Source organism: Mobula hypostoma, unplaced genomic scaffold (genome assembly GCF_963921235.1).
Source record: "Mobula hypostoma unplaced genomic scaffold, sMobHyp1.1 scaffold_60, whole genome shotgun sequence".
In the NCBI taxonomy this organism is placed as follows: Eukaryota; Metazoa; Chordata; class Chondrichthyes; order Myliobatiformes; family Myliobatidae; genus Mobula; species Mobula hypostoma.
Window position 1 is genome coordinate 222,906 of NW_026948213.1, and position 15,268 is coordinate 238,173.

The window sequence follows — 15,268 nt, forward strand, 5'->3', positions numbered from 1 at the left end:
TTGTCTCGATTCGGGTCACAACACCAGAATTGCCAGCGGGGTCCACACACAGTGTATTAGTCAACAGAAAACCTCCCGTCCCTGCAGTCTCTGTCTCCTGGTAAACTCAACACCCTGACAATATGGATCATAGATATCCCTTCCTCACCCGCCCTGTTTTTATTCAAATATTTCCCACATTCCTTCTCGGTCCTGAAGAAGGGTCTCAAATTAAAACGTCGACTGTTGACTCTTTTCCATGGATGCTGCCTGACCTGCTGAATTCCGCCAGCATTTTGTTTATGTGGCTCTGGATTTCCAGCACCTGCAGACTTTCTCATGTTTGTGGTTTACCTCTCCGTTGTCCCTCCAGCTTCGGCCACTAGTGGCGCTGCATGGACCTCCGGCCACCCACGGCGATTTGCAGATCTCCGGCCACTGGTGGCGCTGTGCGGACCGCCGGCCATTGGTGGCGCTGTGTGGACGTCCGGCTACCGGCGACGATTTGCAGACCTCCGGGCACGGGTGGCGCTGTGCGGACCTCCGGCTACTGGTGGCGCTGTGTGGATGTCCGGCTATCGGCAGCGATTTGCCGATCTCCGGCCACCGGTGGCGCTGTGCGGACCGCCGGCCACTGGTGGCGGTGTGTGGACCTCCGGCTCCAGGCGGCGATTTGCAGACCTCCGGGCACGGTTGGTGCTGTTACGAACCTCCCGCTGAACGCAGCGCGGTGCCGACCGCAGCCGTCGCCGGCGGCCGTGAGGAAGGATCTGATCCCGATATTGTGTGAATCGTGGGTTTGCTGCAGTGGGAAAGGCCCGGGACCGAGTTCTGCCGGACGGCTGCAGACTCCGGGCTCTCCGGTCCCGCAGGCCTTGTTTTAACTTTGCGCCCGAGCCCGGGCTGTCAGATCAGTTCGTTGTGGTTCCCAGGCTGGGAGGGGGTTTGGCTGATCTGTATCCGAAGGTCTGTGCAATTCCTCGCAGTCACGGGCAGAGTAATTACCATTACCAGAGTTAATACCGGCATGAAGTGTCCGGATGGGAAACTTTCAATGGTGTGTTGATTAAAAATTCGGTGAGGGTCAAAGTTCATATGCCAGTTCTTATTGTTTGTTCTAATTTTGTCATTTTAGGATCTTTTGTGCAGTAGTATGTACTATTCATTCAGTATCTGTGTATTGCTGGAGGATCATCAGCAGACATCCCACCCTGCAAAAACTCATTTCAGGGAGGTAGCACCATCAATTTGCAGGAGACTTCCGGGAGGGGTGGGATGTCTGCAATAGAGCAGCTCCTTAGCAGCTGGCCAGGTAGTTTAAATAACGTTAGCTATGCTAATGAACGAATGACATCTGTTAAATTCACCTCAACATATCTTTTACAGTCTTAACCCACTATGGGCAATAGAAAAGTCACTGTTGCAAACAGTGCAGCGAGCAACACTGTCATTATTTTGACCCCTATTAGGCAGGGGTACACTTTAGTGTGGTCTGGGGTGACGTACGTTTGCTTTCTCTCTTGCTCGCTCTTGCTATCTCTCTCGCTCGCTCTCAAAAAAATTGATTTCAGTGATATTGTATATAATTTGCGGGCATCAGGGAGCCACTATTAATATGCGGGAGACTCCAGGAAGAGGTGGGATGTCTGCATCAGTGATCATCCTAGATTTCTTCCCCACGTGGTTCCGTCTGCTCATTCCTGCCCATCTTGTTCAACCTTTGACCTATCTCCCCACCCTCCCACTCCCACCCCCACCCCCACTTCAGTGATGTACATCAACCATCTGGGTCAACCTTGGTCCACCCTGTGTCCCACCTCCTCAATGTTATTTATCAGCAATCTTTCTTCTAACCCTTGTTTTCATTGTGAAGTGTTCTTTTGCACCTTTGGCCTCGCTGAGTTATTTCCAGAATCAGTTTTTGTTAGCTGGAATGCCAGAGGGTCATCAGGAACCAGTTCTGTTGTACATTGGTGTGGAGGTGCTAGTTTCTGAACTGTGACTGTCTGACACACTGCAGCATTTTACTGGCAGTAAAGATTACTAGGAGAGTTGGTGCTTGGGCTATAATCCTGTGATCTACATTCCAGGCATATGGAACTGTTGGTGTTTTGGTTTTGACTTTGGTTAGTGCTTCTACAGATGGGGCTGGATGGTCGTCTTTCTGCAGTGAAGCAGAAATTTTGAGCAGCTGGACATTGGTTGTGGAGAAATCCCGGATTGCACTACCCAGTGTGAGATGTGAGGACGATGTGTGAGGCTCTCAGGGTCGGTGAGTAGCAGGTTCAGCTGTGTGACCCTGTGAGGTTGGGTCCTGGGATATCACAGTTTTAGATCCAAGTAAAATGGACCCGGGGATCAAGCTGCCAGGGTTTATGAGGTGTTGAGTGAGTATTTCTGGTATGGGATCAAATGTTTGTTTCTGGAGTTCCTCTGGAAGCAATGGCTGTTAATCTGAGGAGAGAATGAGTGTGTATTCCATCCCTCACAAGGAGAGGCTGTGATTAAATGGGCTGTTCTGTGTTTGCACCGGTAGAAATAGACCTGGGGGTTCAGTGTTCGAACTGTGTTTGGAAATTCCTCCTCACTGTCACCTGTCTGTCAGGCAGTGGAAATCAAACAGAAACTCAAGTTGCTGGAGATCTGCACTAAAAATGGAAAATTCAGAATCCATTCGGACAGAAGATTGTGAACCTGAATCGTTAATTTTGTTGCTCTCCCCACAGCAGTTCCTCTCCTGTCGAGCGATTCTGGTGATTCCAGTTTTTTTATTATTACATTGACTCTGGAATGGTTTAAATTTCCTGATTGTCTGTTATACTTGGGAATGTGTTCAGTGCAATTGTTGCTCACAAGGTTCACATGAATAATCTCAGGAACGATCGGCTTTATGTATGAGCAGCATTTGATGGTTATGGGGCTGTGCTCAGTGGAGTTCAGACGGGGTGATGAAAGGGGAGGTGGTTAAGTAAACCTACTGAATGCTGAAAGGCCTGGATACCGTGGACATGGAGAGGATGTTTCCATTCGACGGAGACTCTGTGATCTGACAACACACTCAGAATAAAGATGCTTCCCTTTAAAACTGAGATGAGAAAAATTTCTTCAGCCAAAAGATGGCTGATCTGTGGAATTTGTTGCCACAGAGGTTGGTTGAGGCTGTCATTTGGGTATATTTATGGCAGAGATTAATATATTCATGATTGCTAAGTAGCTTCAGGGTTACAGGAGGAAGGCAGGAATATGGTGTTGGAATAAAAATCAGCCATGGTTGAGTGGTGGATCGAATCACCTAATTCTGTTCCTACATCTCATGTCTTACCATGACTGAACGATGACTCCTTCCTATCCCTTATCAGGTTTTGTGACATGTCAGGGGCAATTACAGATCTGTTCACTGAGATCATTATATTTGTCTTCAATGTTTAGATTTCAGTGAGCAGAAATATTTTGTTCTCCTTTGTATCGTTAACATGCTTCATTATCTTTCATGTTAAAGTTAGACCTGCGGTGAGAGGTTTATTGGAAGAAAAGCCCACGACTGGAAGCGAACCACGACTGAAGATAAGGGAACAGCAGCAAGTGAACCAGCCCGAGGACTGAGAGCACCAACTGGAGAGAACCCTTCTGAATCAGGGTTTCCATTGATTCAGTCAGGAGCAAGCTTGGTGAGTCTCATTTGCTCAAACACCGGTCCTTTAGACATTATATATCTGCTCAAAGTAAGGTAGAGAATAGTTGAGGTGAGAATGAATGTGCTCAGAAGTATCAGCTATGCCTCTGTCAGACCCAGTTGCAATCACTCCAGGTCTGGTAATGTTCTGTGAGTATCCCAGCTCTTTAAACTCACACACATTCCCTCAGTGTTTGTCATTTGAAGAACTTGCATCTTCTGAAGTAGCTTTTGGTCGGTTCTGAGTGTGGAGAGGGGGAGAGGGAAAGCTCGGCCTTTAATACCATCATTGCAAATAAACTGATTCCTCAGCTCCGGAACCTGGGCCTTAGCACTCAGATCTGCAGCTGGATCTTCAACTTCCTCACAGACAGGACCCAGGCTGTAAAAATAGGGCACAAGCTCTCCTCTACAATCACTCTGAGCACCGGTGCCCCACAAGGCTGTGTACTCAGACCCCTGCTGTACTCACTGTACACCCATGATTGTGTAGCCAAGTTTCCATCAAACTCAATATATAAGTTATTTGATGATGACAATTGTAGGCCGTATCTCGGGTAATGATGAGTTTGAGTAGAGAGGAAATTAAAAACCTGGTGGCATGATGCGAAGACAATAACATATACCTCAACGTCAGCAAGACGAAGGAATTGGTTTTTGACTTCAGAAGCAGTAGTGGACCGCACGACCCAATTTACATGGGTGGTGTGCAAATGGAACAGGTCAAAAACTTTAAGTTCTCGGGGTCAATATCACAAATGACCTGACTTGGCCCAACCAAGCAGACATCACTGCCAAGAAGGCCCACCAGCGCCTTTACTTCCTGAGAAAGCTAAGGAAATTTGGTCTGTCCCCTAAAACCCTCACTAATTTTGATAGATGCACTGTAGAAAGCATTTTTCTAGGGTGCATCACAACCTGGTATAGAAGTTGTCCTGTCCAAGACCGGAAGAAGCTGCAGAAGATCGTGAACACAGCCCAGCACATCACACAAACCAATCTTCCGTCCATGGACTCACTTTATACCGCACGCTGTCGGAGCAGTGCTGCCAGGATAATCAAGGACACGACCCAACCAGCCAACACACTTTCCGTCCCTCTTCCCTCAAGGAGAAGGATCAGGAGCTTGAAGACAAGTACGGCCAGATTTGGGAACAGCTTCATTCCAACTGTGATAAGACTGCTGAACGGATCCTGACCCGGATCTGGGCCGTACACTCCAAATATCCGGACCTGCCTCTCGTTTTTTTTTGCACTACCTTACTTTCCCTTTTCTATTTTCTGTTTATGATTTATAATTTAAATTTTTAATATTTACTATTGATTTGTAATCCAGGCCGTGCGAAGTTGCAGAATCAAATATCGCTGTGATGATTGTACGCTCTAGTAACAATTGTTTGGCGACAATAAAGTAAAGTGAAGGGGTGTTTATATTTACTGTCTTGCAAAACGAAGTAATTGTTTGAAATTGTTTGCTGCAAACTCACTACCCATGCCCTGTACATTCTTAACCAGATTATTGACATAGATGACAAATAGCAATGGGTGTAACGCTGGGGAACTCCAGGAGGCATGGGCCTTCACTCCAATAAACAGCCTCCCATCATCACCATCTGCTTCCTACCATCTAGCTGTTCCCAGACTCTGGGTTCTGTGACAAACACAATGTTAGCAGCAAGATTAGACAGTAATTAACATAAAGAGAGATTTGTTGCTTCCTAAAAGCTGTCTGATGCAATGGACCAGATCCCGCCCTTGCTTACAGCTTAATCTGCCCTCAGACCCATTCTCCCGGGTAACACTGTGTCCGATAACCCACATCCCCAACCTCCCTCCACCCCGCCAGTAGCCCCACAACTTTCCCACCATTTACCCCACTCCCGTACACGTAAACAGATCCACATCACCGACATCCGCTCTCACAGCTTGGGGAAGCACAACTAACTGATCCTACATTCTCGGCCCAGACTGTCCAGCTGTCTGGCTCGGTCCCGGCCCTTTCCCACTGCAACCAACCTTCGATTTACAGAAACCCAAGATCAGACCCTTCCTCATCGCCGCCCAACCAGGAGATCCGCCGGCAACAGCTGGGGTCGGCACTGTGCTGTGATTTGCAGGAGGTCCCCACGGCGCCACCAGTGGCCGGAGGTCGGAGGGACAACGTAGAGGATCTGGCTGTTGGGTTCTTTCAGTGTGACACCCCCGAACTCTGCATTAACTCCATCCAGCCAAATCTGGACCAACTTTAATGACCAACAAATATAATTCCTCTCAGCAATCAGCTAACTGAATGATTCACTCACTTTTAGATGAAGGGGTACCTACACTGTCGGGGTGTTTAGATTGCCAGGAGACAAGGACCACAGGGATGAGAGATCTTCAGTTAACTGCTATGAACCTGTCTTTACCCTGCTGGCAATTCCAGTGTATATTCGTAAAACTGTTGTTTCTGAAAATACTAAACAACGAGACACTGCACTGACTTAACCACCCCAGACCAGATCATCCTGGAAAGTCCTCCTCAGAAACATTGGGGTTTTGTGACCCAACTCGAGAGAAGCACCACACCTCCCACTCTACGGACAACATGGCAGAGCAGGGTATCTTGCAAGGGACTTTTGTTCACCCCCCTGAAAACATTAAAATCTTTCATTAAACAAGGGACTTTAAATCACACAACGTTGGATTAATTGATGAAAACCATAAAGTTTCCTTTGTTCACCCCCTGATATCATAAAAAATGTCCATTAAGCAGACTTTGAATACAAGCTCTCACCCACATGTGACATCATTCTGCTGCCGCCACATAAAACCATAGAACATAGGAGCAAAATTAGGCCATTTGGTCCATCACTCCTGCTCTGCCATTTAATCATGTCTGTTCCAATTTTCCTCATTCCCAGTTTCCTTCCTTCCTTCCCGTAAACCATCATCAATCAAGAATCTAGTGACCTCTGCCTTTGATATCCATAAATACTTGACCTTCACAGCTGCCCATGGGAAAGGATTCCACAGATTCACCACTCTGTGGGTAGAGAAATTCCCCCTCATCTCCTTTCTAAAAGGATGTCCCACTGCCTCCTTTAATCTGAGGCTGCGTCCTCTGGTCCTAGACTCTCCCAATACAGGACGCATCCTCTCCACATCCACTCAATCAAGGCCATTCACCATTTGATAGGATTCAAAGAAATCATCCTTCATTCCTCTGAATACAGGTCCAGAGCCATGAAATGCTCTTCATATGACAGGCCATTCAGTTCTGTACTCATTTTCATAAACCTCCTTTGAACTCTCTCCAGTGTCAGCACATCCTTTCTGAGATAAGGGGCCCAAAACTGCTGAGAATAATCCAAGAGCTTTATAAAGTTTCAACATTACATCGTCACTTTTATATTTTAGTCTTCTTGAACTGAATGTGAACATCATGTTTGCCTTCCTCACCACAGACTCAACCCACAAATTAACCTTTAGGGAATCCTGCGCAAGGACTCCCAAGTCCATTTGCACCTCAGATTTTTTTCTGTACATTCTCTCCATTTAGAGAATAGTCAACCCTTTCATTTCTTCTAGCAAAGTGTATAATCATTCACCTCCCAAAACAGTATTCTATCTGCCATTTCCTTGCCCATTTTCCTGATCTTTCTGTAGCCTCCCTACTTCCCCAAAACGACCTGCCCTTCCACCTATCTTTACATCCCCTGCAAACTTTACAACAAAGCCATCAGTTCCATCATCCAAATCATTGGCATATAACATAAAACAAATCGGTCCCAACATAGACCCCTGTGGAACTCCACTAGAAACCGGTAGCCAGCCAGAAAAGGTTGTCTGTATTCCCACTCGTTTCCTCCTGCCAATCAGCCACTACATTTTTCCTGTAATAACATAGGCTCAGAGCTCGTTAAGGAGCCTCACGTGTGGCACCTTGTCAAAGGCCTGAAAATCCAAGCACACAACATCAACCAATTCTCCTTTGTCTACCCTGCTTATTATTTCTTCAAAGCATTCCAACAAATTTATCAGACAAGATTTTCCCTTGAGGAAACAATGCTGACTCCGGCCTATTTTATCTTGTGCCTCCAAGTACCTCGAACTCACATCCTTAACAATCGACTCCAACATCTTCCCAACCACTGTCAGACTGAGTGGCCTATAGTTTCCTTTCTTCTGCCTCTCTCCCTTCTTGAAGAGAGGAGTGACATTTGCAATATTCCAGTCTTCCAGAACCATTCCTGAATCAAGTGATTCTTGAAGGATCATTCCTAATGCCTCCACAATCTCTCTGGCCACCTCTTTCAGAACTGTGGGCATAACCCATCAGGTCCAGGTGACTTATCTGCCTTCAGATCTTCAGTTTCCTGAGAACCTTCTCTTTTGCTGTGGTCCTTTCTGTACAGGTCCCACCTTCACTGGAAGAGAGCCATGGAACAAAAAGTCTTACCCCTCTCCTTCCCTCCCCCGGCCACAAGCCTAATGTCATGCATGGGTTTGCTACACCAGGGTCTGGTGTCATGTGTGTGGTTCCTTATGTCAGAGTTCCCCAAACTTCTTTGCACTGTGGACCGGTTTAATATCGGCCGACGGGGGAGGGTGTAGGGGGCATGTTCAAGTTCAACATTGTGTGACAGGGAATGAGGAAAGGTGCAGCTCACTCATATCACCAAATCATATCGTTTCCTGTCTCTCTGTGTCCTTCACCCTCACTCTCTCTCATCTCCAGTGGTCTGCGCCCCGGTGGTTGGGGACCACTGCCTTACGTCTGCGGGTTTGTTTCTCGTGTTTGTGCTGTTTAATCTTTTTTTCCATTCAGACAAGGGAGACAGATCCAGATCTGTCACGTTCTCTCATTGTGGGTGGGGATTTTTTTCATTGACTTCATTCCACTGTTACAAATTGCCGAAGTGCAGCCAATGTTTCGAGGTATATAGCCCTATTAATGCAAGACGGAAGCCTTTTCTGTTTTTCTGGGCTTCTCAAACATTTGTACACTTCAGTGAAATCTTCCTCCAGAAGTTCCAGAGGAGAAGCTCAGTCTGTCTAATATTTCCACACAATTAAAGTGGGGAATCATTTATTATTGTCATGTACCAAGGTTCAGTGAAAATCTTGTCTTGCATACCATCCTCTCAGATCAACACATTACAACAGTAGATAATGGTAAAACATTAACAGAGTGTAATGGTTACAGAGAAAATCCATTGCAGGTGGACGTATGGTGCAAGTCACATCAAGTTACATTATGAAGTGAAGAGTCCATCTTATACTGCTGAGGAATATTCAGTTTGCTTATAAAAGCAGAATGGAAAATGTCCCTAGGTCTGGTGGTATATCAATAAATAACAGGAATTCTGCAGACGCTGGAAATTCAAGCAACACACATCAAAGTTGCTGGTGAATGCAGCAGGCCAGGCAGCATCTCTAGGAAGAGGTGCAGTCGACGTTTCAGGCCAAGACCCTTCGTCAGGACTAACCTTAGTCCTTCGTTAGTCCTGACGAAGGGTCTCGGCCTGAAACGTCGACTGCATCTCTTCCTAGAGATGCTGTCTGGTGGTATATTTTCTGTTTTTTTGTTTGTTTTCATTTATCTTCGACCCGATGGGTGGTTGAGAATCGAGAATGTCTGGTCTGGAGTTCTGGGAATCTTTAATTATATTGTCTGATTTACTGAGGCTGCAGGAAGTATAGAGAGAGTCCATGGAGGGGAGGCTCCATTCCTACCAAGTCTGTTGGAGCAAAACTTATTTTTTTTAGATAAGAGAGTCCACTAAATCAGGGTTTTAATTACAAATGAATGTTCTGTCCAATCCTTATCAGTTATTCTCTTTTGTTAGACACTTAGTTGAATTCGTGTCTCATGAGAACTCAACTCTACATAACGTTCCCAAGAGACATCTGAGAGTCGTTAATCTAAACAAGCTGCTAGCAGGTTCCTCAGTGAAGGACAGAACAGAAATTTGCACACTATCTGGAACAGAGCACACATAAGTTTGGACTTAGTTTTAACCCGTTATTTACAAGAGTCCAAGAATCATTTCTTACATCCCCCAATACCCTTAAAACTTCATCACCAGAGTGTTGTAGCAGATAGTTGCCTTTCTGACTGAAAACCTGTGACTAGTGGAGTGCCACATGGATCAGTGCTGGATCTGTTGTTGTTTTTCATCTCTATCAGTAATCTGGACGATAGTGTCGTTAACTGGATCAGCAAATTTGTGGATGACACCAAGATTGGTGGTGCAGTGGACAGCGAGGACGACTATCATGGCTTGCAGTGCAATCTGGACTGCTGGAAAAAATGGGATGAGAAATGGAAAATGGAAGTGTGAGGTGTTGTGCTTTGGTAGGACCTACCAGTGTAGGTCTGACACAGTGACTGGTAGGGCACTGAGAAGTATTGTAGAAGAAAGGGATATGGGAATACAGGTCTATATTTCACTGAAATTGGTGTCACAGTTCAATAGGACGGAAAAAAAGATTTTGGCATATTGGCCTTCATAAACGAAAGTGCTGAGTACAGGAGATGGATGTTATGTTGACTTTGTACAAGACATTGGTGAGCCATAATTTGGAGTATTATGTGCAGTTTTGGTCACCAACCTACAAGAAAGAAATAAAAGAGTTTGAAAGAGTTCAGAGAAAATTCACAAAGATTTTGCCTGGAGGTCTTGGGTTATAAGGAGAGATTGAACAGGTCTGGGCTTTATTCTTTGGAATGTAGAAGATTGAGGGGAGATTTGATGGAGGTGTACCAAAATTATGAGGGTTATAGATGGGGTATATGCAAGAAGGCTTTTTCCAATGAGATTGGTTGGGACTACAACCAGAGGCCATGGGTTAAGGGTGAAAGGTGAAACATTAAGGGGAACATGAGGGGAAACTTCTTCACACAGACGGTCATCCAGGTGTGGAATGAGCAGACAGCCCAACTGGTGCATGTGAGCTCAATTTCAACATTTAAGAGTTTGTATAAGTACCTGGATGGTAGGGGTACGGGGGTAAACAGTTTAAATAGTTCAACACAAACTAGATGGGCTAAAGGGCCTGTTTCTGTGTTGTACTTTTCTATGACTCTGTGACAAGGACATGAAATAATACCACTATTCATGTAATTCCTTTTAACAGCTGTACCTACCAACCATTCATCTGGGCAGGAAATGTTTACATGGCTATAAAACTGTGGCACTTTACATTGACAGTAGATAAAAGAAAATCCCAGCTGCACATCAACAAAGTCTATTTGCGTGAGAGTGTTTCAGTTACTGTGGGGCCAGGCACCCATGCAGCTCAGTGGGAACAGGGAATAATACCAATGGGGAGTGTTAAACTGAGCCAGGTCACAGATTGGAAATGGCAGAAATATCCCATTCTTATAGAGACAGGAAGAGCATCAGAGAGTTTGATGGTCATTCCAGATACCAGTACTGTGCCCAGTTAGAAGATGATTTCTCTCTCCAACTTGTGTTGAACCTCACTGTAACAGTGTGATGTCAGATCACACCTTGGCAACTCAAGTGATCTCATCTAAAATGTTGTCCTTCACTCATTGATGGATTTTATAAATCTTTTTTTCAGGTTAAAAACGACAAGGAATTTATCTACGGGAATCTCAAACAAAACACGCCAGTTTTGCTGTCTCTGTCCACGTATATAAGAAGTGGAGCAAGGGATTCACTCGATCATCCTTCCTGCTCAGACTGTGAGGAGAGATTCACTCGATCATCTGACCGACTGGCAGGCCTGTCAGTTTACACAGGGGAGAGGCCGTTCACCTTTTCAGACTGTGGGGATTCAAGGTCATCTCATGAAGGTACATCAGCAAGTTCACACTGGGACAAGGCCATTCACCTGTTCTGTGTGTGAGAAGGGATTCAGTTGGTCATCCCACCTGTGGACACACCAGTCAGTTCACACTGGGCAGAGGCTGGTCATCTGCTGAACTTGTGGGGAAGGATTCACTCGGTCATCTGACCTAATGGCTCACCAGCGAGTTCACACTGGGGAGCGACCGTTCACCTGCACGGCCTGTGGGAAGGGATTCGCTTTATCATCTCGCCTACTGAGACTCCAGTCAGTTCACACCAGAGAGTGGCTACTCACCTGCTCAGTCTGTGGGAAGGGATTCACTTTGCCATCCTCCCTACAGAGACACCAGTCAGTTCACACTGGAGAGAGGTCGTTCACCTGCTCAGACTGTGGGAAGGGATTTACTGACACATTTAAACTCAAGGCACACGAGGGAGTTCACACTGGGGAGAGGCCGTTCACCTGCTCAGACTGTGGGAAAGGATTCAAACGGTCAGCACACCTACTGAGACACCAGTCAGTTCACACTGGGGAGAGGCCACTCACCTGCTCAGACTGTGGGAAGGGATTCACTTTGTCATCTCAACTGAAGGTACATCAGCGAGTTCACACTGGGGAGAGGCCATTCACCTGCTCCGACTGTGGGAAGGGGTTCACTCTGTCATCCACCCTGCAGAGACACCAGCGAGTTCACACTGGGGAGAGGCCGTTCATCTGCTTGGACTGTGGGAAGCAATTTACTTGGTCATCCCAACTGAAGGTACATCAGCGAGTTCACACTGGGGAGGGTCCATTCACCTGCTCAGTCTGTGGGAAGGGATTCACTCAGTCATCTGCTCTACTGAGACACCAGTCAGTTCACACCGGGAAGAGACCATTCACCTGCTCAGACTGTGGGAAGGGATTCACTCAGTCATCTCAATTGAAGGTACATCAGCGAGTTCACACGGGGGAGAGGCCATTCACCTGCTCAGTCTGTGGGAAGGGATTCACTTCGTCATCTCACCTACTGAGACACAAGTCAGTTCACACTAGGGTGTAGCCATTCACCTGCTCAGACTGTGTAAATGGATTCACTTCGTCATCTCAACTACAGAGACACCAGTGTGTTCACACTGTGTAGAGGCTGTTCACCTGCTCAGACTTTGGGAAGAAATTTTCTCAGCCAAATCAACCAAATGTGCATCATTGAGTTCACACTGGGGAGAGGCCATACACCTGCTGTGAATGTGGTGAAGGATTTGTGATGGACATGGACTGTGCCTTTAAAAGAGAGAGAGAGAGAGAGAAACTGACTACAGTACTGCTGCCTGCTTCTTGGTTGCTATGGTGAGAGAGAGGTGGAGTTATGTGATGGACAGTTTGATGTTCACAGTTGCTTCACAGCGTGTTTATTTTAGCAAGGTCCCAGAGACACACAGTGGAACACCAGTTAAGGCAAACGGTCAGCGAAAGGAGGCCAGTACCAGAAGAGTCACTGGGGGGAACTTCTGAGTGCTCACAAGGGTGCGTTGAGGATCGATCAGAAGAATCGATCAGTGGCTATCATGGTGTGTAGAAGGGTGACCCTGTGGAGGCTACCGGTGTGTCTACCCCTGCCTGGGTGGTAGCTTACCCTCGAAGACGGTCCCCTGAGTGATAAGCTATGTTTGGCTGACTCGAAAGTGGATTCGGAGCCCGATGATGGAAGATCAATGTCACATGTTTGCTCGTTCTTCTCCTGTTGTGGTTTTCACATTGGATTACAAATACGTCTCTCCCTCTCACACCAGTTCCGTGCATTGAACTGAACTTCCTTACATTACCATTGTAAGACTTTAACTCTTGCCACCCGAGCTTTAACCATTTTGGGAATTATGTTTATACACATATATATGCATAACACTGCTAACATTTGATTTACCTGGTTTAAGTTACTATATTAAGTAGTTACTAATATATAAAGGTTTTTAACATCAAAACCAGACTCCAGGTGAGGTCTACTGCTAGTGGTTCATTTAAACTGCTGCGTGTACGAAACAGATTCATTCAGTTGTCTATCCTTATGGCACACTACCAGGTTCACACTGGGCAGTGACTTTTCACCTGCTCTGAATGTGGGAAGTGAGTCACTCAGTCATCTAACCTCATGTAACTCTTGCTTCCGCTAGCAGCTTAATATAGGGGGTAATAGCCCCCAGATCGGCAAAACTTAAGAAATCTTAGTTGGGCAGATGCTGTGTGATGTGTTCGCTGCTACAAATCAGTAACCTGAAATAACAAACAGTACACAATATGTGATTAAACAATTGAGCTTTATAATTCTTACATTGACTCTGGGGTTAGTGAAGTAAACAAAAAAGAAAGAAAAAGGGCCCACTCTCTCTACTCGCGATTTCTCATCTCTCCCCAGCAAAAGACCATGAAAATCTCTCTTCCAGACTCACAAGGAAGAACATTTCTGTCATTGGATAGCCCCACACTCCAAAACCCTGTTATCTCCAGTTGTAATCTAAACATTGCTGCTACAGAGAAACCATTACCTCAGCAGTGAAACACTGCACAGAGGACGTTACATGAGCAGTGAAACCTTACAGCGTGTTACACTTATGACACATTACCGAGTTCACACTGGGGAGAAAGTTTGAATAAGCTTCATGCTGGATATTTGACCATCACTGTCGCTGAATGCAATTTCGAGAGTGACTGTCGGTGCTGAACTCTGCAATTATTGCTGGTGCTCACCACACCCAGTTCTGCACCCTGGTCACTGGGCATGGGAGGAGTTTCTTCTGCTGCATATTCACCTTTAATGGGACTGGAGTTTAATATTCTGGATCTGAGACAAATAAATCAGTTTATTTTAAACTGTCTCCGGTACTTAGTGAATTTATAACATACACAGACATCCCACCCTGCAAAAACTCATTTCAGGGAGGTAGCACCATCAATTTGCAGGAGACTTCTGGGAGGGGTGGGATGTCTGCAATAGAGTAGCTCCTTAGCAGCTGGCCAGCTAGTTTAAATAACGTTAGCTATGCTAATGAACGAATGACATCTGTTAAACTCACCTCAACATGTCTTTTACAGTCTTAACCCACCATGGGCAATAGAAAAGTCACTGTTGCAAACAGTGCAGCGAGCAACACTGTCATTATTTTGACCCCTATTAGCCAGGGGTACACTTTAGTGTGGTCTGGGGTGACGTACATTTTATATATTTTTTGGAACACTCTGCCACTCTGACTTTTTTTTGGAACTCTCTCACTCGCGCGCGCGCGCTCTTTCTCGCTCGTGGTGGCTTTCACTCGCACTTGCTTTCTCGCTCTTGCTCTCGCGCTTGCTTTCTTGCTCTTGCGCTCGCTCTCCCTTGCGCGTTCTGTCACGCTCGCTCTCAAAAAAATCAATTTCCGGGACATTGTATATAATTTGCGGGCATCAGGGAGCCACTGTTAATTTGCGGGAGACTCCCGGAACTTCCGAGAGAGTTGGGATGTCTGACATACATAGTGTACAGTAGAGAGTCAACTCAGGCCGGTTGGACCCTGCCAGTGATTCTGTTCCACAACAGTACTTTTAAATCCTCCCCTGTTGTTCACCTCTCGCTCTCCCAGTGGTGCCAAACAGTCTCCACTCTGTGGGCGAAGAAGTTTCCCTTGAATTTTCTGCCGACTGATGAAATCGAGCTGACTGCAGTTCTGTCTGTCATGTTCTTTGCCCCTCAAATCTCTGGGCTGAGGAAGAATGACATTGGTAGTTAAGCTCCTTAATCACGACTCATTTCCACATTATGGGTCATTTTCCCTGCTTCTAAAGTGTTGTTTGAAAACAGTA

The 15,268-nt window shown here is 46.0% G+C and overlaps 1 protein-coding gene across 5 annotated transcripts; it reads left to right on the forward strand.

Annotated features, from left to right (window-relative positions):
- Window positions 1-633: 633 nt before the first annotated feature.
- LOC134341888 (zinc finger protein 239-like) lies at window positions 634-14,837 on the forward strand. 5 transcript variants are annotated; one of them, XM_063039826.1, is made up of 3 exons: window positions 634-1,056; window positions 3,479-3,647; window positions 11,225-14,837. In XM_063039826.1, exon 3 carries the CDS (start codon window positions 11,625-11,627, stop codon window positions 12,495-12,497), a length of 873 nt encoding a protein of 290 aa, XP_062895896.1. In that variant the 5' UTR covers window positions 634-1,056; window positions 3,479-3,647; window positions 11,225-11,624; the 3' UTR covers window positions 12,498-14,837. The 5 variants fall into 5 exon arrangements, with proteins under 5 accessions (XP_062895896.1, XP_062895898.1, XP_062895897.1 ...); XM_063039828.1 differs by having other exon boundaries at window positions 3,483-3,647; XM_063039827.1 differs by having other exon boundaries at window positions 634-1,036.
- The last annotated feature ends 431 nt before the right edge of the window (window positions 14,838-15,268 follow it).

Excerpts from the sequence above, each read along its gene's own strand:
- LOC134341888 (XM_063039826.1), top strand. The coding sequence starts at position 11,625 with ATGGCTCACCAGCGAGTTCACACTGGGGAGCGACCGTTCACCTGCACG.